At 40.4% G+C, this 23220-nt stretch overlaps 2 protein-coding genes across 9 annotated transcripts in view; one reads left to right on the top strand and one right to left on the bottom strand.

Annotated features, from left to right (window-relative positions):
* The window catches only part of LOC117736828 (ultraviolet-B receptor UVR8-like), a 276608-nt gene extending 259210 nt beyond the window's left edge, over positions 1 to 17398 (bottom strand). For 6 of the 7 annotated variants that reach the window (XM_034542421.1, XM_034542417.1, XM_034542418.1 and 3 more), the window contains exons 1-2: positions 17010 to 17398; positions 15065 to 15248 (exon numbers count right to left, since the gene is read on the bottom strand). In XM_034542421.1, coding sequence (XP_034398312.1) covers positions 15065 to 15233 — 169 coding nt within the window. In that variant the 5' untranslated portion in view covers positions 15234 to 15248; positions 17010 to 17398. Of the gene's footprint in view, positions 1 to 15064; positions 15249 to 17009 lie in introns of those variants that run through there. The other variant, XM_034542422.1, reaches the window with a different exon arrangement.
* Positions 17399 to 17589: 191 nt separating this feature from the next.
* LOC117736683 (arrestin domain-containing protein 3-like) lies at positions 17590 to 22333 on the top strand. 2 transcript variants are annotated; one of them, XM_034542179.1, is made up of 6 exons: positions 17590 to 17949; positions 19050 to 19107; positions 19287 to 19434; positions 20120 to 20216; positions 20735 to 20991; positions 21165 to 22333. In XM_034542179.1, exons 1-6 carry the CDS (start codon positions 17694 to 17696, stop codon positions 21777 to 21779), a joined length of 1431 nt encoding a protein of 476 aa, XP_034398070.1. In that variant the 5' UTR covers positions 17590 to 17693; the 3' UTR covers positions 21780 to 22333. The 2 variants fall into 2 exon arrangements, with proteins under 2 accessions (XP_034398070.1, XP_034398069.1); XM_034542178.1 differs by having other exon boundaries at positions 20120 to 20276.
* The last annotated feature ends 887 nt before the right edge of the window (positions 22334 to 23220 follow it).

Genomic DNA, 23220 nt, shown 5'->3' with positions numbered 1-23220 from the left:
TGGCTCTACATGCAGACAGAATGGTAATCTTTATTGTAATAATTGCTCTAAATGTGCGTGTCCACTTGTGAAAGGGCAGTGACGCTCGGTACAACAGCAGTGAGTCAAGATGGATAGAATATCAATACTACCATTGCCGAAAGATTACAAATCTATGAAAACTGTTTATAATGCCTATCAACATATCAGACAACACATGTTTTGCCATTTGCCTTTAAATTAAGAAAAGAAAAGACGAGCTGTAAACAGCCCATGTGAAGTCTCACTGTCCGTGTGAATAAATCTATGTAATGGGGGTGGTGCGGTTAAGAAGGTGCCAGTGAAGGAAGAGGAGGAATTAACATGAGGACTTATCTCGCACGGGCCATTATTTAAACCCTCACTATTCTAAACACACCACCCCTCCAATAAGAAGGACAATAAATAATCCTTCCAAATAAAATCTATTCTGTGCAAATTCTCCAGGATACAGCCCATCATTATCAGTAGGAGGGGACAGACAGCAATTAATAACACAGCCACCCGTCTCTCAGAGAGCATCCATCTTATTTTCATTAGGCCTATTGCTGCGTGTATACGTGTGCCAGCTTGTGTGTGAGAATGTGCTTGTGCATGCATGTGTATGTAAGAGGGACTGTGTAACTGCATGCATATTTATGTGTTGTTAAATGATTCCACCCAACCACATTCCCTTATAGTCCAGCCTTTGCTCCTCAGGCCTGGTTGTATGCTGTTTGAGGTAATTTTGTGTGATCCTGCCTTTAATTTTTGTAATGCCTTATTAATACTCGACAAGAACCACCTTTAATTCGCTTCTCTTGATATCCTGCGTTTTTTTTTTTTTATCTCATGTTTGGAGGCAGTATTCTCTCTACAAAAGGGCAATTGCACTAGCATTAGCATCCTCTAGGTCTCTGGGGTTGACAATAGCAATTAGCTTCAATGACGGAGCGATATGAGAGGCTGCTGATTGACAGTTGCCCCCAGAGAAGGGGCTGACTGAGGTGACAGCTGGGCTCTCCACTCTCCCTGGCTGCCCCAGGCTCTGGCCCTGTGTCATCCCATGCGCTAGCCAAACCTTTCCCAAGCAGAGTCACATGTCTAGTTGTATCCTGTGTGGTGGCCAACCCCTTCCCCATCACTCAAGCTCATGCCTTGTTATATCCTGTGTGTCAGTTAAACCATTCCCCCTTAGTTCATGCCTGTTTCTTGTTATTTAAACACAGCACAATATGACACACAACGCTGTCCTTTCCTATTCCCTTTCCCTCATCATACTGTATGTGTGTGTGCTCATCCAAAGAGTGTGTATCAGAGTGTGTGTATGTTTCAGTATTGTCTCATACAGTACAGCCTCATGGTACGGTATCTCCACTATGTCAAAGCAGCAACTGCAGCAGCCCTGACACATCAGTGAGTGTTTCTTCAGTAGAAGCCCGAGGAAATGAAGCGCTCCACGTCTATTGATCCCCCTACACTCCACCGTGCATCAGGGAGACTTTGTTTTCACTGCCTAACAGAAACACAGCTCCATCAATACTGTACAGTACTCCTCGGCACCAGCTCCTCTCCTCACACAGTAGCGTCCCAGGAGGCCTGTGATAGACTCCACTAACTGTACACAAACTGTACAGAGAGAGAATACAATATGTTTGTGTGTGTTGTGATGTGTTTGTCAAAGCGCAGAGGGGGCCCTGGGATGGCAACGGCAATTTAAGGAGTATAAAAGACATATTGGCAACAATGCTTTGTGAATGATGTATTATGTAATCTGCCCCTAGAGTATATCTCTTCTACTCCATCTCCCTCATTTTTGCTCCCCTTCCATCTTTCTAGCTCTGTTTTTCTCATCTTTATCTTCCTCACTCTGTGTGTGTGTCTGTGTGTATATGTGTGTGTGTGTGTGTGTGTGTGTGTGTGTGTGTGTGTGTGTGTGTGTGTGTGTGTGTGTGTGTGTGTGTGTGTGTGTGTGTGTGTGGTAAGGCTTTTAAGGCTCACTTCCACATGCATCAAAATAAGTGCCAATAAACAAATCACTGCACTAAACGGCATCAAGGTCACATCAATCTGAGAACAACAATGCTGACTGGTTTCACTAGAGTCTATTAGTTGAGAGGGGAAACAAGCAGGCACTGGGCCAGGCACTATGTGTATGTCGGTGTGTGTGTGAGTGTGTGTGTGTGTGTGTGTGTGGGTGGTTGGGGGTATAAGGGGGAAAGAGACCTCTGTCAGCACTGATAGAGCCCAAGCACTCTTATTTATGACCTACTGTACTCCATGTTCAGCATTCAACCTTCAGCCTGAATACGGTGGGAGGAAATGGGGACACGTTGTCCATCTATGTATACTGTCCATAGTCTGCAGTCATCTGTGACAATAGTTCTGGTTTGGTAATTTGACACACTATTTATTTATTAACTAATTAAATCAAATTAAATCTAGACTATTAGAAGGTTATTTCTGTAAACTTCAGTTGTTTTTTTAAAGCAAATTTGTCTCTCTCACACACACACACACACACACACACACACACACACACACACTCACGCACGCACACACACGCACACACACACACACACATGCAAAAACATTCATCCATAAAAATGTAATTTGTTTTATATTCTTTATATCATTTTTACGCATCAATCATTATAATATCTTTGGGGACTACATATATATATATTATATACAATGCTGTAAACATGCAATAAGTTCCCGTATTTGTATTTTGCTCGACATGGTGATTCTCCCGAAATTTCACTATTCAGTTATTGATTTCTCAGAGGCTTTAAATCTAATAAATATTTAACATTAAGAAAAAAATAAATAATAATTAATGGAAAATAATGACAATAGAGGCAATGATAATAACAATTCTGATCTTGAAAAATAAATTCAACTCTGAAAGTCAAATAAAGTTTTACAAAGACAAAAAAAATAATCTGTTAACCTGACAAAAGAAACTAATTGTGAACGACTGCAATATTTCACTTTGAATATAGTAACAATGTATCAAATACCACTCTGTTTTTATGACTATGCGCCATGCTGTTAATTAACTCTCTGGTCAATCAGACACAGCCCTCGCTGTTAGACAGGGTCCAACAATAAAGATTCCCCGATGGCCTGAGGCCAGTAAAAAGTTGTCAGGCAGTAACTACAATCAGCCAGTTGTCCAATCGGACCACAGCCGGAAAAGTCTGCTGAGACTTCCCTCTGCCCAAGTAGACACAAGTAGACACAAGTAGACAGACACAGGCAGGCTTGTTTACTTCATAGATGAAACAGAGGTCAATCCTAAAACAACGTACACGTTGAATTGCTGAAGAACACTCATTGCATATTAGAGAAAAAAACTAAAACTGGGTTGAGAATGAAGACTTTTGTTATAAGAGTAGCGTAGCTCAGTGCGTTACTAACTGTAACTAGTTTTCAGGAAGTGTACTTCCCTCACAAATATCTATTTCACAGTGAAAACATCTCCTTAAAACAACCATATTTATTCGAGTCTCTCGCCGAAAGCTACATTTTACAAGATTACATTTGAACATATCATGGTAGCGTTATAGTTTACTTTTGTCACTTTTGTCTGTATATATGTAGATGTATTTACTCCCTAATACCAATGTCTTGTGTTTCAGTCTGCCTATCCACCTCCGTTAAACCTATCTTCCATTTATTGGATAATATCATCTGCAAGTGGCCAATCTTTACTCTCTTCAGCCAAACCCATTGGGGGCTCTCAAACTCTGACACCACAGAAAATATTCAACCCACAGCTTTCATTTAAACAGACATACATTAAATGGTATTAATAGTGCACCACTTAATGGATCAATTCCCTCTGTTTATGTAAAGTGGAGTGAAAGAGAGAGGAAGGAGTAGAAGAAAGAGAGAGACAAAAAGGGAGGGAGCGATAAAGAGAGGGAATAAGATATGGTAAGATAGGGAGACATATTTTCTGTATGTGGGAGAGGTGTGAGTGGAAAAAGCACCTTATTAAATGACAAGCTTTTCCTGGTTTGCACTAATTAATTGCACACTGCCACTGACTGCTAATTTGCTGGGGAAAATGCATCCCAAAACCAAAGGGGGCTCCTGCTTGAACTTTGCCTCAGAAGCACCTAATTCACCGGTGACTGCAGCTGTGTCCCCTCTCTTGGACTGCAACACTATTAAATTAGAGCGCCCGGGCCATCAATTTAATAAGCGCTGGAGCAGATCATTTGAATAAGGACAGTATTAGTATTCTAGCTGAGCACAACTAAGAGCAGCTGACCTTTTTCACCGGCGAGAAGATCCTTGAACACATCCAGCTGAATCAGAGAACACGGTAATAATCCCGTCAATGTTTAACAGTGTCAAAAAGAAGGATTTTCTTGCACACTCTTCTTCAGCCCCACCCCCCATGGTAGTGCCAGTTAGTCTATCAAGCCAGCTAGGATCTCAGCAATTCAAAACAGAGAGATGGGTGAAAGGTAAGAAGGGAAGCACAGAGGATGCAAACATAATCACATAATGCAGATACGCATTTATGATTAATTAAACCATTGTCTGCATGAGTCCATGTGTGCATGTGTGTGAATGTCCAGACATGCACTTGTGCACCACGTGCACCCAAGTATACCTTCCAGAAGGTGTTCCATGTGAATGTTGGGGTGTGGAATTGATCAGTGTTCATCAACATTTCCTGTGAATCCCCACATATCAAACAGATCCTGACCCTTTGCTCCTCCATCTTTAGCTGCTGATGCACACCTGGGGGACCCCCGATCAAGCACTGTTGTGACACATACTGTAGCTGTTTTGAACAGTACCAGGGTGAATTGGCAGGATAGTGAAACATTTGTTGTAGTAATGCATTGTGCTGCGAAATAGATCATCTGCAGTGACAGTTATGGTGCCTGTCAGCCCGTAGAGAAAAGATTTAACTAGCCTTTTGTCTGCATGAAATAAACATTGCAGGGGAGGTTAAATGCTCAAACATTTGACTGCTTGGCTACGAATCAAACACATTCTAAGTACTGCAGTAATGAGCATTTGGTAAATAATATTGAAAAACACAGTGATCCTCACTTGAAATAGTGTAGACTGCAATCTAACTCTTTGCAGCCTTGTATTTACAGAAATGCTTCAAGGTAATTCTGTTACAACACAGTAATCAATACAGGGCAGTGAGCACAACACACCAGGCTTCAAGGGTAACATGGAAAACAAGGTCTGTGACCGGTCATATGACTGCCACTACTTGGGATTTATCCAGGGATATAATAAATAAACAAGATGGCATCTCATTCACTCACCATGCGGCACTTAAATGGTGAGGACAAGAAAGATCCATAAATAATGGGGGAGTTAGATGGTAGATATGTGTTTGGCCTGGGAAACGTCCGGCTCTGTGTTTTATGGGGCTAGTTGCAATGTTGATGAATATTTGCAGGTTCGGAATCATAGCTTAATGTCAGCCCACAATTTGTTGCAATTAGTCAGGTGATTTATAGGAATGCCGTGGCCGAATGCATGGTAACAATTAACACAGCTTTCTCTCGGCTTTTTATTAATGGGGTGTCGCACCAGAAGAAGGTTTCAACCAAAGCTAGTACATCTGCAGGCCTCTCGGTGTGTGGCAACGTCCAGCAGCAGAGATGGAGGTCAGACGAACCCAGTCCAGCAAAGCTGCTCAAAGAGATTTACAGTCACCCTTTTGTGTGTGTGTGTGTGTGTGTGTGTGTGTGTGTGTGTGTGTGTGTGTGTGTGTGTGTGTGTGTGCGTGTGTGTGTGTGTGTGTGTGTGTGTCAGCTGGGTGGTCATGGGGTGCATATGTGTTGTATAACTATTTAAATTGAAAATAATTTATATTGCTTCTTTTATTTCTATATTATACATATTAAGAATTAGTTTATGCATTTTAGTGTTCCAGTGACACAACAACAACATTAAATAACATTTGAAATTTAAAGCATAGTTTCCTAATAAAATTGAATTTGTTTTCTCTTAAATGGTTTAATTGATTTCAAAAGAAATATTTAAAAAATGCATAATTAAATATATGTATGCATTTCGTAAAATAATTTCTAGTTCTCATAAGCGGCATTTGGCATTTAAGTATGTACTTTTTCACGATGCAATGAGATAAACATTTAAAAAGGAACCAAACAGCTGTTCTGTCTGGCAATAACAGGGTTCAAGTGGAGCGATGTGCCCCTAAACGGCTAATAAACGGCACAAAATGAGCCTGCAATTAAATTTGTACACTTGATTGCACTGCTGTCATGTCCACTACAGGCTTATCGAACACCTGGGATCTATTTTCTAATAGAACCTTGGGGAGAGTGGGAAAGAGGGGGGGGGGGGGGGGGGGGGGGGGGGGGGGGGTTTGAACAAAGCAATCTTTTTTCCCCCTGTATTTTTGCCGTTTTTCTCAGACATTTGTAGTGGATCCTCTTCATTCACGCGGAGGATTTGAGGTTTAAAAAAAAGACAAAAGAAGGTTCTTTTCATTGAACAATGCTGTACATGGCAAATTAGTTTTTTCATATATTCAAATTGGTGTATTCATTTGTAATCATTAGTAAGCAGCGTTATGACTCACACTAACAAAAGGTTTATGTTTGTGGATTCAATCAAGATGAGTAATAAAAAAGGAACAATCTTTAGAGATGTACTGCATCTTGAAATATTAAATTCACACCTTTATAATTTCCCAGTATGTTTGAACAATCGTGCATGGAAAACCCGGAGTAGCATACTATACTATGTCTATACATGTTATTTGTGACCTGTCTCGCCGAGTTACATGCGTCAATACATGCTAATGAATAATGTTGTTGCAAATCTAATGAAATGACAGATTCTCTACTAACTGAGTCCATAACCGCTGACACCGCAATGCAATAATTCTCAGCCCAGCCTCAACACTCCATTTCATCATGAAAAAAGGTGTCAGCACAGCAAATTATAATCATTAATAAACCTTTGTTTGATGGCGTTTGACAAAACTGTTGAAATGCTCATCTTTTTTCTGTCTAAATACATGTACTCTTCTCACTTTCATCTCTAGCTCAGTTTAAATACATAGGAGCAAGCATTTTATGTCCTTCTGCAGCAGGCATATTGACCTATAGAGAACGTACTGGCTATGAATACCCAAATTAAATTAGTCCTTTTTTTATTTTACTCACAAAACTGTGAAATAAGTATTTTGTAGTAATAACTCGACACAAGTCCCGTTGAGTAAAAATCTAAAACATGCAGATCTATCCTCTCTTTAAATAACAGTGATAAAACTGCAAGCATAAGGTTCAACTTTGTGAACAATAAGAGTGTTCACTTTTAACTTAAACTAAAGAATCAAACACGGTGTTCTGTTTCCTCATCTACAGCAAGACTTCCTTTTCCCTAAGTTTCCTTTCATTTGCTAATTACACTGGGCAATTTCAGAGCTGGGTTGAGAGGAAAAACTTGCGTTTTGGGGACTGTGAGCCCACAATCGGTCTCTGACCACTGCAAAGTCACATAAAGTATGTGGCAGGGGGCCAAAAATAATTTTGCTAACCCTTTTTTAATTGTGGGAGGGTCATTCACAAGGCCCAGTAGAAAGCATTAACCACTGAACTGCGACTGACAAGGGCAGGTTTCCCACCAGCAAGAGGCACCTTGCAGGCAAGCCAAGAACTTAGCAAAAAAAAGACAGAAATGAGTATGCTATTAAAAGCCATGCTTTTGTGCAAGCTGGCACCGTTTTATAATTCTAAAACAATAAGTATGTAATGTATTTGTTGTTATTTGTATTGTACTAAAAATAAAATGTAAACTTCACAGGAACTCAAATATGACATTTCTGTGCTGGTAATCAAACCCATAAATAACTTAGGCAGCTCCTTGTTAGATTTTGTTTGCTAATTTGGTGACCTTGTCGAGCAATTATTTGTCAATCTCTGCCTTTTTCTCTACTTACCTGGTTCACTGAGTGGCTAATGGTATTTTAAGTTGTCCAAATTATGTGAGCTTTTCTCAAGTAGCCGTGACAAAATTGGTTCAATATGTTTCACAGTTTAAAAAATTTACAAAGCACCTTTCCCAGGAATTCTCAATATTTTCTAAAAGATTCATCACTGAGGATGTAGAAATTAGGAAATATACATTCTCTTTTTCTTTCTTACGCTGGTCTTAAATTATCCTTTTTTGACAGCTGACTAACAATCATCATTACAGCTCAAACAGTTACCTGTGAGAATGGCCATAAATCTTGTTAAAATAACCAAAACCGTCTCTTTTTTTCCCCACAAGAAGCAACCTGTCTGAAAGCACACACCATCTGTACATAGTTAGAGCCGTATGCACACAGATGGCAGCCAAACACTCACAAAGTTGCTCCGTCCGCATATCTAACCTTACAAAGCAAACTAATTAACAGTAAAACGCAGAGAGAAGGAAGGAGCAGTTTGAAAGAGTTTGCAATGACTCTAATGATGAGGGGGGGCGGGGAGAGGGAGGGAGGGAGAGAGAGACAGAGAGAGAGAGAGAGGTCATCTATATAGCAATGCCAGAGGGATGGCGGGGGACTTCTACTGAGGCTCTGGGTTTACTGCCCTCTTTAAGATCCATATTAAATGAGGGCTACTTATCGCCAAGCCTCTGTCCCAGCACACAAGCCTTTAACAGCATTGTGCGGGGCATAGGGCAGGCAACTGAAAGGGGGGAGATGAGTGTTGGTGGCGCTGGAAAAAGGAGGGAGGAACCTTGATTTGCCAAATGAGACACTGCTAGAAGCGCTTCCTGTTGCAAGCCTATTACACGTCATCCTGGGGTTCAGTGGTCAGTAATGTAAAAGTTTAGTACACGTGGTCAAGGCCGAAGGCTTAAAAATCTCCGCAGTTAAATCTGTCTGTTAACAGAGTGGTTAAAACTTTAGCAATGCTCTATTTTAATCCACCTGACTAAACAGCTTAAATATGTGTGCAACTAACTTTAACTAAACATATTTCATTTATTTCCTTAAATGGCAAGCAACCAGTAAAGGACTTGTGTGTATCGCTGGTTGTTGTCTTATCATGAGACTGTGTACCCACTACCATCTTGATGAAATTCATTTCGTGAAAAGGAGGACAACTCCTTGGAAAGTTAATTAGTAGGAAACAAGCAGCATAAAAAGCCGGAAACGAGAAATGACCCAGCTGCCAAAAGTAATATAACGTTTTCATTATTTATTTCATTATTCATTTGTGGATGTGTTCAGACAGAATTAATAATAGAAAGCGCTCAGAGAAAATGTTTGCGCTGGTACCCTATTACGAGCGGGCCAAGTCCAGTGGCACAGTTAGTTAACATGCACGAATGTACTGCCCCTGACAAATAACATATCAAGCAATGCCCTGGATTATTTTGTGCTCCCAAACCTCTCTCTTTCAATTCTCTGCTTTTCATTTAATTGTTTCAGCCAGGGTGAAGGTTGCTACTCCCTGCTACCTCCATGGAAAAATAATGCAATTTAAGAAAAAGCAACAGCAATAAAGCAGTCATGTGCTGCCAAATAATGTGAGCGCTGTATCGCAATAATCACAATGGCGTCCATTAAAATGTCTATTGCTCCGTTTTCATAATAACATGAGCTGTCCATTTCTCTATGAAAAAACTAGTAATGAAGCACAGACTCAATTAGAAGTCCCTTTGGAAAGTGGAATATGTGCTGTTCCATTACACACTTCTTTTTTAGTACAAACATTGCTTTGCATGATATTCCCTGATCTGGCCTGTGTTTGCTTTTTCTCACTGTTTACTGCAACACTTCCAGGCCAACTCACATTTGATTTTCCCTACTGAGATTCCAAATACACTCCCAATACACGCTCTGGAGAAAATGAGGCCGGAAAAGAGTAGTGGCAAATCATTCAAGGCTGTCCAAAGATCTATATTACAAAAGCAGATTTTATTTTCACTTCCAACACAGACATATCTGATAAAAAGCATGTCAAAGGCAACTGGGATGACTGTTTTTTTCCTCTTGGCATATTATTTTTCACTTATCAAATGTGTTTCCCTTACCAGCCTCCCAACCACAACCAATCCACCCAATTCCTGGCTTTACTATATTAAGGAAAATTGAGAACGGATGGCGAGGGACAGAGTGCCTCATTGGATCAATCTATCTATCTATAGAAGATGGGGTTTAGTTGGTGCGTGGCGTGGGTGGGCAGGGAGTTAAAAAGGAAAAATGAAATAAAGAAAATAAGAAGAGAGCCTTGGCCATGTGTCAGTTAAGCATTTGTACATTAGCCATACGTAAAGGCATTTCTTTCTTCCCCTCCCATTTGCCGCTCAAAGCACCACGGCCACAGCCATGTGTGAATAATCACACAGAGGGCCTCAGAGGTGCCCTCGCCGCCTTACAAGAGGCTGGGTGCAAGGGCAGATGGGGGAGGCGCAAGTTGAAGAAGGTGTGTGTGTTTGTGTGTGGCGGAGGGGGGAGGGGGGTTGTGTCGTAAACGTTAACACGTTGAGGATTTGGATATCCTCACAAGCTTGTCTCATTAGCTGCTAATTGGCAAGACTTTCCCCCGTCTTTTGTTCTGCATAACGTTTGTCTTCAAGAGGACGGTGAAATACATAGTTCAAGTGCTCCATGCTACGCCGAGAGAGTTACGTCCATTTTACAGCAACATAAACACTTCTGTCCTACCATTAATCTTAAAAAGCAACCGAGTGCAAAACTAAACGCTCAAACAAATTAGCACAGAGATCAAGGGAGAAAGCGAGATAGAAAAAGAAAATAGAGAAATAACAGTGAGTGAGAGAGAGGGCAAGAAACAAGGACAGGGGTTATTTTTTTCCCCTCTCCCCCTTTTCCAACTCGTTCACCCAACTGGGAAATAGTAGAAAAACATCAACACAGCTAAACAGCAAATTATTACTAAAGCACCCCTCTGTGCTGGGTCCAAAGCAGACATATTGGAGTTGTCATGGCCAATACTTTTCAAGAATTATTCGGAGACTTGCACTCTTTGACACACATTAAACAAGACAATAAAATACATAGGTGAAGGTGTATTTGCCTACAGGCATAGATGGCTTGAAAGAAAGACAGGAAGCAAGAGAGAATGAGAAAATGGGTCTCCATATTAACAAGCCAGTTTCCTGGCAGTCCAAGTGAATTACACATTTACAGAAGTAGCCACTCCAGTCTGCATGAACCCTATCCTCAAGGCAGAACCTGGCCCTGGTGATTTGAAAGGGAGAGTCATGTGTGCACCTTGAGGATTCTTTCTGCCATTGTGACTGTCTGTGTCTCCATCTGTATCTCACTGCCTACATCTCTCTGCCTCACTTGTTCTACACTTTTGATTCCGCAGAGATGAAACTGTGCCCTGAATGCAAAAGAGGATCGGTTAGATGGCAGGTCAATTGTCCATTCCTGTTATTTTGGAGGATTTTATTTTTATTTGTAAAAAAATGTCAGGATTGGATTTCAAGACCAAGTAAATCAGAGCAAACTATGCCTTCTGTAATCTATTTTAATGGACATCATTAAACTGAATAGGCAGAGCTATATGTGTCTCCATGTTTGCCAGAAGGCTTTTTATGATAAGTTGAAGAACAGAGGATGTATCGATACTTGCTTTTACTGACAATGGTATAATAGTATGCACTTAAAGAATTCCAGACTGTGTTCTTTATCACTAACAGGTGCATGATGTCATTGCAGTACTGCAATTTATATTATTAAGTAGTTTTAGGTTACGGAAAGAACTCTGTTCACATCTGAAGAATGAGGGGAGCATCTGAGGAATGCTTAACTCATAAATGGAACAATGCTTATCAATGCTTAACAACAGCATGCAGAGGGAGACACTGGAAAAACCGTGCAAAAGTAACATGATGGTTACAATTACGTTGAGAGGGAGGGTTCTGCTTTATGTTGAAAGAGATGTCAGAGAGGAAGAGAGGGTTAGGAAGCTGGGTCATAGCCCTCATATGCTGTTTAATGCCTGACACCAACGCCTAACCAAGGTTCATAACTCATGAAAAGAAAGGAGAAGAAAACAAAAGGAATAACCTAAGCCCCCAGCTCAGTCCACCTTCAGTCATTTTTGGGACACACGACTGCTTTTCTGTCTACCGTCATAATTGTGCACAATCTTAGAAATAAAAACTTAAACTTAAAGACAAGATAATTTAGTATTTGCTCACAAAATTCAAGGACCTTAATCAAAGTAACCACGTCTGACCAAAGACATCTCACTTCTAACAGACCATGGGACTGACAGGAGTGATGCCTCCTGTATAAAATCAAGGTAGGTCACAAACGGCCAGCACATCAGTCCGTGGCTTCATCCAACATCCAGCAGATCAAGGACCTCGAACTAAAACAGTACTGACACTGACCTCACTGAGACCGAGCAACTGAAACAGCCCTAACAAGGTATTAGCAGGCACCTCTGTATACCCTCCAACTCTCAGCCCGGGTCTAAAGAAACACAGCTGCACGGCGTGTTTTGCAGGGCGGAGGGCAAACCTGCAAGCAACGTGGTGCCCCTGGCTAAGCTCAAGGGTGCAGCTGAAAGGTCAAGAATTCAAAGCATTGGGGGGCAAAGTTTACAGAGATTTATTTATTTTTTATGCCACTTTTCACTCTCCAACGTAGCTCATTTATTCCTTTTATTGATTCAATATCAATGTACCATCACCATCATCAGGTAGGTGCCTGTTTTTTTCACAACATCTTTTTAATGCATACACTATAAATATATGCATTTTGTATAGTAATGGTATAAGTTCAGTTTGCCCTCTAAGACTGTTGTATAGCTCTGTGTGTTTTTGTGTGTATGCATGTGCAAGCACGTATGGCGGTCCTCTCTGTGTGACTGTGGGCGTCTGGAGGAGAGAGAAGCCTCATCTGTTACCAGCCCCAGCTCGGCCGGCCCGCCGCGTGAAGTAGAACGACAGGGTGTCACCGCCGACGACAGTGATGGATGCCCTAAATTCTGTAGGCAACTTGGGCAATTGGACACATTAACAACAGGCACCTGCTTTCCCCCGTACAAATCTATTAAAAGATAACAGCAATGGCGGCTCCCACACTATTAGTAAATTATAGCTCTGTCTGAGTGTGAGGTAAGTGTGGGCCGCCCTCCTCCCACCTGCCCCCACCCACACTCCTCTGCTACTCGTCTTATTGGCAGTCTAATAGTGCCACCGAGTGGCAACAATTTATAATGCTTTTTCTCAAATGTGGAGCATTATTTATACATGGACATAAAAGTCAACGGGAAACTAAGTTTACTCAAAGGTAATCATTCAAACCCTTATCCAAGGTTTTAAGGTCTTATTTAATGAATCTAATTACATGTATCAATCAATAAGTGTTATCTTAGATAAATGGTCATGATTTCAAAATGGGTCATCCAAAACACCAGCTTCTTTGCTACATTAATTGTGCAATCACAAATACAAAACCACACGAAACATCTAATATTCACGCACTGTGCAAGTTTGTCATGACTTTGTCTCATTTACCGTTGATTGTTAATTTTGTTTGGTGATCATTTCTGAGGTGACAGCCTTTAAACAGTTTACACAATGATTTACAAAATGGTTGTTGTTCTTTCTCCTGCAAGCTATTTTTCCATAAACAAGCCTTTCCTGAGATCAGAGACAATGTGGCTGGTATAAAACCATTATGACCTACTCAAGACCACCTCTATTAAAACATTAACAGCAGACCAGTACTCTCAACATGACACTATTATGACATATGTTGTGCTAGAGCTCAGGTACGTCACATAAACGTGTGTCACATAAATATTCTGTGGGTACGTTTTTCTGTTTCTGTGTTTGCGGGCTTGCCACAAATAAAAGCAGGACATGACCAGTAAATACTTTTACAGCAGGCAATTTGTCAGGATGTGTAAATGTCTCCAATTCCCAACAGCACTGGAGCAAAATTTACAGTCACTCTGGAAGTGTCAATGCACAAAAAAGGACCACTTTTTACTCTCATCTCCCTCAGACCACTAAAACCTTCCCATAAATCTCATCCGGCCCCCCCAGATGTCTGCTGTTGTCAGATATCATGCCTTGACAATGCCTTCCACCATCATTGTCTTGACAGAAATATGATATGTGAAACTGCAATGTCACATCACTTAACATGATTTAGCCTAAGCTAGCCTGCACCATTTTAATCAATCAAAAATGTCACCCTTTTCCCTGTAATGATGGTAGAGGTATAGGATCCCGGTGTTGAGGTGATCTATAAGACTTATCTTGACTACTGATGTATGAGTACTGCCAGCTAATGTACTAAAGGATCCTCCTTCCTTTCTGTCATCAGGGTTTCTATCAAATTGGCAAATAAGTAGGCCAGTATTACCTCATGGGCAGGGAGGAAGACACTTCATGTTGTGTGTTAACCCTACGCATATGACATTAAGTGTCTTTGAAACCTCTAAAGAATACTTCTTTTACTGCACCACCAGATAATCATTTAGACCCTGTTGCACTCTACACTCTCATGGTACTGAGAGGTAGTTTGGACAAACATGTCCATCAAATGTCAGACATAATGTATGGTGGTTGCTAATGGGAGTCTATGGGCTTGGTTGCTTCCACATCTTTGGATGAAATGTCTCCCGTAGCCAATTGTTCTGGAGACATTCTCGCGCCTCACTGGAAAGCCGTGGCATTCAAGCAAACTGTTAATTGTATCTTGTCCCAATAACTTCCAATACTGCAAGACCTACCTGACATAACAATACATTTACCAAAACATCAGACAACTCGATGTTTGAAGATGCGTTATAGATTGTATCATGACAAATTGACAGTGAATAAAAAACATCAACGTGAGAATCAAAGACATATGAATCTTATAAACAATGTTTCCTCTCTAATGGATCAATGACAAAATACATGCTTTCCCCTCATAAGACTTGCAAAAGACAACAATCTAACACACACATGAATCATGTTTACTACCCAAGTTTAAATAATGCATGAACATACTAAATCAGGAAATGTTTTTTACACATCCACAACAAACAGCACACAAGGAAACTAGGATCTGTACCTGTGACCACAATGGAATGACTGGATCCGCATGCCAGGAGCTTCACTCTGCCCAGCCTTGCCTTTGTGAACTCTCTCAGATGAGCTTCTTCTGGACCAAGGTGCCCTGGACTGCCATGTCCAGTCTGGCCAAGCTCCCCACTGCCCCAGCAATGCAGGTCCATATCCATTTCACACTGTATGTCCTAAGAGCACAGACAAAGGAGAGGGAGGTGTTTTAGCAACATGTGAAAAGTAAACTTAACTTTGCTTTATTCATAAACAAGACATTTTCTCAGGTTAGAACTAAAGTTAGGAACTACAGTTCCTGACCTTAACAGATATTTATACGGCAGTAGTTTTGTATCACCTACATACTGTACACCCCCACACACATATTTTTAGATGCTCAAATGATGCTGCAGACATAATCGGTCACTAGTGTATGAAATATGTGGTTCTACATACATTATGATTCAAAATAGTGTTCAGCATTAAACCAATTGGTTTCTGAATTTCCCAGCCTTATTTGTAGTAAACGTGGATGTGATGCAGATCACCAATATTCTCCTCAACATGTTTATTTACAATCTGCCCTCTGTGCTAATTGGAACGTGACCCTGCAGCCTGCACACACATAGGCAGCTGGCTGTATGTGAATGCACGCGCATGCACACACCCTACAGGAATATTACCAGCACAATTCCATCCGACTGCTATTGGAATTTTCCGAAAGAGCAAACCAATAGATAACCTATTACAAAACTATAAGGGATCAATAGCTAATTTCTTTCCATTGATTACCACTTGGACATTTAACATGCGCCCTGTGGCCACAGTGTGTGTTCCACAAGCGTAGATCCCAATTGGCCCTCATGAGTATTAAAATTATCGATTCAGACAGAGGACTAAAAATGTCAAGCTGTTCATTAATCTTAATAAAGACTGGACTTGACCAAGGCCCCCTTTTTCCCAATGCAGTGATACAACCTATCCAACTAGGGGCATATACACAACATAGATTAATGAGCTTCTACTGAGGGATGTGATTTAAGTCTTTGCCATTAATAGATCAATCACAAAAGAACATGTTTTTTGTATAATAGTGCTTCCTTTTACCTAGTGTGCAACTCAACACAACATTTACAAATATATATTGACTGCCCAATAGTGAAGAAATAGAGAACTTTCAAAGAAACTTCACAAAGCAAGCAACAACAAAAAAGAAATCCATAAATAAAATAAGATACAGCAGACAAACAAACCAAACAGAAACAATGAGGTCTTTGTGTATATAGATTGCCCTCCACAAATGTTATCAGACACTTTCATCTGTCTAGGTGAGTTTTAAAGCATGCATGGCTGTCAGCTTAATGAGGGCCCAAAGCAGGATTTGATTTGCTCACTTTCATGACTTTTAATTTATTTCATGTGTGCCACACTTACTCATATGTTTCCATCTCATAAATGATTTGCAATTAAGCTATAGCCATGATTTGCTACCTGTGCATTCACTAATTGGAGCAATAAAACCATTAGAATAGAAACATTTTTGCTGGCCAGACCAGACAGCCAGACCTTAAAAGACTTGACAAGAGAACTCAAAGGCCTCACCACAAGCTTGCTACTTGGAGATATAATTTATTGTCCCTCTCCTGAAAACAAATAGTTTACTGATTTACAAAAGAAATATGGTGTATAGTTTAGCTTTCTGCTAATAAACGTAGGCAATAATTAAATTACTTTTTTTTTGGGGGGGGGGGGGGGGGGGGGGGTCAAAACTATTTATGATTGTACGAACAAAATGAGGTGAAGAGTTAGAATCTTACTTTTTTTTAAAGCCGAAATTGAAATGTGGAAGACTAGTTTTGGTTTGTAACTTTAAATGCCAAACATACACAACACCATAGAGGAAGAAAAGGGAAGAAACACACGAAGCAGCAGCACGACGCTACTCAGGAACTAACCTGTGCCAATGTGAAATGAACCTTTCAGTTCACTGTCTTCCTTTTCTTTGTTCACATTTCTGTTGTTGGTCGCTTTGTTTTCGGACATTCGTCGCATTTGGTTGTCTTGTGAGGTCCTGACTTCACCTCCTCCTCCTCCCCTAAGCACACTCACCACACCACACTGGCACGGTAACTGTCTCCATAGCGCCTTCTGTGTACAACACACCAGAGATTAGCCTATTGCCATCCAAACGGCGGCAACACCATTGGAAGCTACATTAGGTATTTAGGAAAAGCACCAACACACGCACACACACACACACGCACACACACAACATTATGATGGACCATTTGAACATGTCCGGACTGTATTCCAAACTTCAACCACAGACAGTACACAGGAGGCTATGTTTGTAGACTCCATGTACCTGTGCTTGACCTCCAGGGGGCTTGGTTTCGGTGCCATTCTTTTTTTTTACGTGCACTTGAGTATGAGCCCACAGTCTCTCCTTCGTACGTCAGATGGCAGTAGAGGTCTTTGAGGAGACATTCGTAGGGCGTGTCTTCCTCAGCAGTCCGGACGCCATGGGTGGGTGGGTGGGTGCCCTTTTAGCAAAATAGCACGCGTTGAAGAACGCGTCTGAGAATGAGCAGGTGGCTGGATTGTGTTTGATTATCTATTTCACCAGTTTAGTCTTCACAATGCCTGCAATTAAGAGCTTAACGATAACTTGTGACGCGCTGAACGAGAATGAGACGTTTTCGGAGGGAGACACTCTCACTGGAAAAGTAACGCTGGCCTTATTGAAGGTGACCACAGTTGAGGGCCTGATTGTAAAAGCCAAAGGAGACGCTGATGTACGCTGGACGAAAAAGAGCGGCGACCGCACCCATACATCCCATGCACACAAGAGATATTTCAAACTGAAGCAGTTTCTGATCCCAGAGAACTCAACGGGTAAGCTGCAGACTTCTCGTTAGTTATGCATGCCGTAACACTGTTATTACGGACTGGCATGGTGTAGGCCTGCTATACCACCGATCCCCCTACCCTTGTTTTGTGCCCAGTGACGTATATGGCACGGTCAGTCAAAATGTGCATCGCCTTTAGCTGGGGGAAAAAAGTTAGTTAAGTTGACTAAGCAGTTCAGAAGTTGGAGGGCTGCAGTGCCTACTTTAGTTGAATAATAACTGTGACACTAATAATTAAAGTGCAGCTCTTACAGTAATCCAGATGACAGATTGTACAGCATTGAAATGAAGTGAAGTGGGTTAGAAGTATTCAAATGTAATAAAGTGCAAGTTTTACTTTCCACCACCATATTAATTACTACTAACCCACAAGGACCCACTGTGACACAAGTGTCACACGTCTTTTAAATATTCTGGAAAGTTCCTTATACAGCTTTATCCTTGATTTTAACTCGTGAAGTCCCTAAGTGACACCTACTGAACATCTTCGTGGGTCATGTGACAGGTCATGTGACTTAGTGTTTCCATAACAACATTTCGAAGATGTCTGTATCAGGTTGACACCGATCAGACATTTCAAAAGCTTGTTTTTCGTTGCTAAAGATAATATTTACCCATTTAAGAATTATAATGCTTACAGAACATGTCCTTTATTATATTGAACCTACTGTGTACTTGAACAAACAGATATAAAACAAATTAGATAAATATCGTTCTGACACATACGTCACATCGGGAATTTAACCTAAAAAATACACGAAAAACCACAATAAGAATCTAAGATCTGCTCAGTTGATTCAATGATATTTAGCTAATATATTTTATATTGTTCAATTCAAAGCATATTAAAACAAATGTAAACCAACAAATTATGTTATATTAATTAAATTATTAGTTAAAAAAAGTTTACCATTAACGCCCAATGTGACAAACATGTAACATTTCAGATCTTTTACACTATTTTGAAAACAATGACAGAAATGTTTTCTATGTGGTCTATTCAATCTGTTTTACGTGCCCCATAATTTTCCTTGAAGGAGAAATGGGTCCAGGTTCCTATAGTAACAAGTATCCTTTCTCTTTCAGAAACTGTTGTTCCCCAAGGGATCCATGTCTACAAATTCAGCTTTAACATACCACCAAGGTAAAACATTTACCAAAATCCAATGTTTGCACTTTCACAATGTCAATAATTTTTACAAACAGGACCAACTAGCCTACTCCTGTATGTTTTATTAATTGATGTTAAAATATTCAATTCTGATTATTAATGTTAATTCACTTAAGATAACATCAAATTAATCTGCTGGGTTTCCATCACAGAAGCATGCCTTCATCCTTCAAGGGAATGTATGGAAAGATTGTCTACAAATTGGAAGTCAAGTTGTCCAGGAGTTGGAGGATGGACCGTACAGTAGAAAAGGACATATGTTTTGTCTCCAAGTCCTATCCAAACCTTCATTCTCTGATGGTGTGTACAATATTGAAACATAAAAATCTCTGTTACTATAAGTCACGAGACATTGTAATATAAAGTTACAGTCGGTGCCACCAGACCTTTTCTTGGATGCAGCACTTCTCATGTGGTGTAGCTAAAAAATAGAAATGGACCATTGAAAATGAAAAAAGAAAGGTGGTATACAGTTTTCCTAAACCACATCATAATTAGTTTTTTCCACAGCAGACATTTTAAGTAACATTTTAAAAGCACAGTTATTGTTGTTATTAATAACAACAATATTATTGATGTTTACAATACATTTTGAGGTGTCAGTTGTACATGCTCACTTTCTGGTTTGGCATACACAGAGCCACAATAAACGGTATTTGCTCCACATGGGCCATTCCCAAGTCAAAACATCTGCTGTGAAAAAAGACCCATCAGGTCTTACATATCAATTTGTGCTGCTCAAATTCCATTAAAGAAAAACAACAACAAAAACAGTGTGCCAGTTATTTTGTATAATTTACAGACATTGTCGCAGACAACTTCCATATATACTATTTCTTCCGTCGAAGTGGTTCGAGTGAAAACAGGTGCAGTGGAGCGGGGTATTTTGCCCGGCTCTATAACTGAAATATTTAACCCAGGCACTAATGTCTAAATAATGAGAGTGGATCAAAAGTAATTCTTTTCCCTTTTTATTGCATTCTAGTCACGCCAAGTTGGTTCAACAAAGAAAGAGATGGGGCTTTTCTCAAAAGGACATGTACAAATGGATGTCATTGTTGACAAGAGTGCTTATGCCCCAGGTATACATTTCTCTTCAAATGTGGTAGGTTCAAATCACGGAAGGAGATCTTCTGCTGAAGGTAGATACCGAAAATAATTTTTCCATGCAAAATAGCAAACTTATTTTAATAAAACTGGAATATTGTTGACATTATAGATCAGGAATGTTTAATCCTACTTATTGCTTTTGTCAACAAGAAAGAAATGGAATGCACCGTACAGTCTTTTTGACCTGCAATTGCAGGAGACGCTATTGTGTAACTTATAATAACATCAGTAACATCTGCATTCAGTTTAGATGTGTCCATTCCAGTGCCCTGGTAGTGTGCATAATGGCTCACACTTGTAATGGTTTGTTGTCAGTGGTGGTTTTAGTAAAGTGTGAAAAGAAAAGTTGATGGAAATTTAAGAAGCATTTTCGGATGATTTAATGTTTACTAATGAACTGCCTTTATTTTATACACATACTAGAGCACACTGTGGTATTTGATTTAGAGTAAAATGAAAATTAATTACATTTTCTTTGGTTTCCTCATAGGTGAAACTCTGGCGATCGTTGCAAAAATCAACAATTCCTCATCCAGTGAGATGATTCCCAAATTCAGTTTAATCCAGAATGTGGTATACCGTGCCAACAGCAGTACCAAACATGTGAGCAGTGTTATCCACAAAGTGGTTGACAACGGTATTAAATCCCAAACACAGAAGGATGTCAGGTGTGCAATACAGATTCCTCGTGTTCAGATGCCAACCATCCAGAATTGTGACATTATCTCAGTGGAATACCATTTAAAGGTATGCAACATTGACCAAGCAATTTTGGAACTGGTTTTGTTAAACTCATGACCCATACATATTGATAAAAGATTGTCCAAATTCATTGTGACTGTCAGACGTTTTCTTGCTCTTTGATTTTAGAAGTAAAGCACAGGTTGCTCATTAGGCTGTCATGTTTTTTTTTTTCTCAGGCGTATCTGGACATCAGCTTTGCTTTCGATCCAGAGATAACGTTCCCAGTGGTCATTATTCCCCCAGACCTCGTTCCTGGCCGTCAGCCTGGTGGTGCTGAGGGTCCCTATCCAGCTGGAGCTGCTGGGGGCCCAAGCAACAGTGACTTCCTTCCCCCTGCGGTGTCTATAGATCCCTATCCTGTATCCCCACACTCAGGCAGTTATGGATACCCAGGAGCCCAAAGGTATTCAGCACCACCACCTGCGTACCAAAATAACTCACTGGCGTACGCTGGACCACCAGGTGTGTACCCTGCTCAGCCGGCACACATCAATAGGGGCTACAATAACCCAGTGCCACAATTGGATTCTCCTTATGGATATCCATTTTCATCTTCATCTACATCTTCTGTGCTTCATCCTCCGCCTAGTGCCCCAACATTTCCACCACCCCCACCTGCCCCATCCACTTCTCCTCCCCCCTTCAGCATATCCCCAACTGCCCCTACATACAACGAGCTGTCTTTTGCACCAATGATGAACACAGACTTTCTGTGTCAATCGGATGAAGCTCCTCCAGAATATTCACTCCTTTTCCCGTCTTCTGCTACTGACAAATCTGATGCAAAATAATAGAGAATATGCTTAATGACTGAATCACTTTGTTAATCGAGACGTACAAATACTAATACTTATTTAAACGGGGAATCTCATCACCTAGATTGTGTCTTTAACAATTAGTGTTTTTCGTGTCAAGTGCAAAAGTCATTGTGTGCAATTGTTACTGTTTGCATGTAAACAATTATATAGGAAAAAAGGATTTTTCCATTATATGGGAATGTAGTTTTCCTGCCCGTTCATGTCGCTTTGTGCAGCTGCTCAAACCTCAGCCATCTGTATATACTGTGTGTACACGTGCCTTGATCAACCCAAGAGTCCTCGACTGACTATTTTTTCAGTGTTATATAGTTTATACCTATTATCTCTACCTCACTCTTCTTTGTGGAGGCTGGTTGAAAGAAACTGGACAACAAGAAATCTTTGTATGTTTATATAAAGCTAAACTAAGGCAACATATGTATTCCCAGTCTGCTGAATTTAACACCAGACTACTTCTCTCTATTTAAATTACACAACTGCCAGTGTTGTTTCTGACTTGTAGATGTGAATAAAGTATTGCAACAGAAGATTTCTCTGTGACTCGTTTTTTTGGTATTATTGTGGTTTTGTGTCTTTTGGTGGCCTTTTTCCCCCTTTTTATTGTCGTTGAGTCTGTTTGTGGTCCCTTTGCAGCGGTTTTGTGTCTCTTTGTATTTAATGCTTGTTTATTTGTTAGTACGAGTTTCTTTGAGTGACATTTTGGATGTGAAGATCAAGGGGGCCCCTGATACTTTGCGCCCCATCAGTAATTCATCCATGATAGCACAGGTATTGGCAAATAATCTCATCCATCCTGAGCTCTTCCATTTTATCAAAGACATTAGGCCTCTACTAGTTTAATAGCCTAATAATTAACATGCTGTAATTTTGTAAACCTGAATTAGACGATTGTGCTGTTGTGATATCTGGACTGCGTTAAAGTCTATTGTAATTTAACTGCCTGACATGAAGCAATAATGGAGGTTTTCACAGCAAGGCCAAGATCTCTGGCACGGCAGTGACAAGTGTGATGGAAGATTTTCTATGTCAATCGGGAAAGGAGAAATAAAGTCTCTGAAATAAAAGTTGTCTTTGTCCGTTTATTGCTTGCAAGGGAAAAGTTATGACATCTTCTCAGGAAACTCAGATTCAACATACTCCTTTATACACATCTGAAAGTTACACCCTTTTCTAAAGAAACACAACAAAACAATCATCAAAAGACAGTGTGGGTCAGTGTCTAAACTAGTCTGAACCAGTTACTGAGAATCATAGAGAACTGTTCATATCCCTGTTAGCTATGCAGGCGGTCTCAAGGCTGAGGCCCATTGTCTTCTCTGGCCCTGATCCTCCAAGTCACTTCTGCTTACATCAACCAATTCTCTATGCAATGTATGCTCTACCTTTGTATCATAAGCAATGCTATATATTTACC

This window comes from Cyclopterus lumpus, chromosome 9, assembly GCF_009769545.1.
Source record: "Cyclopterus lumpus isolate fCycLum1 chromosome 9, fCycLum1.pri, whole genome shotgun sequence".
Lineage (NCBI taxonomy): Eukaryota > Metazoa > Chordata > Actinopteri > Perciformes > Cyclopteridae > Cyclopterus > Cyclopterus lumpus.
This window is presented reverse-complemented; position numbering and strand designations above follow the sequence as displayed.

Excerpts from the sequence above, each read along its gene's own strand:
- LOC117736683 (XM_034542178.1), top strand. The coding sequence starts at position 17,694 with ATGCCTGCAATTAAGAGCTTAACGATAACTTGTGACGCGCTGAACGAG. Across the intron at positions 20,277-20,734 it reads AAGGAGATCTTCTGCTGAAG|GTGAAACTCTGGCGATCGTT; the intron begins GTAGATACCGAA and ends GTTTCCTCATAG. Across the intron at positions 20,992-21,164 it reads CAGTGGAATACCATTTAAAG|GCGTATCTGGACATCAGCTT; the intron begins GTATGCAACATT and ends TTTTTTTCTCAG.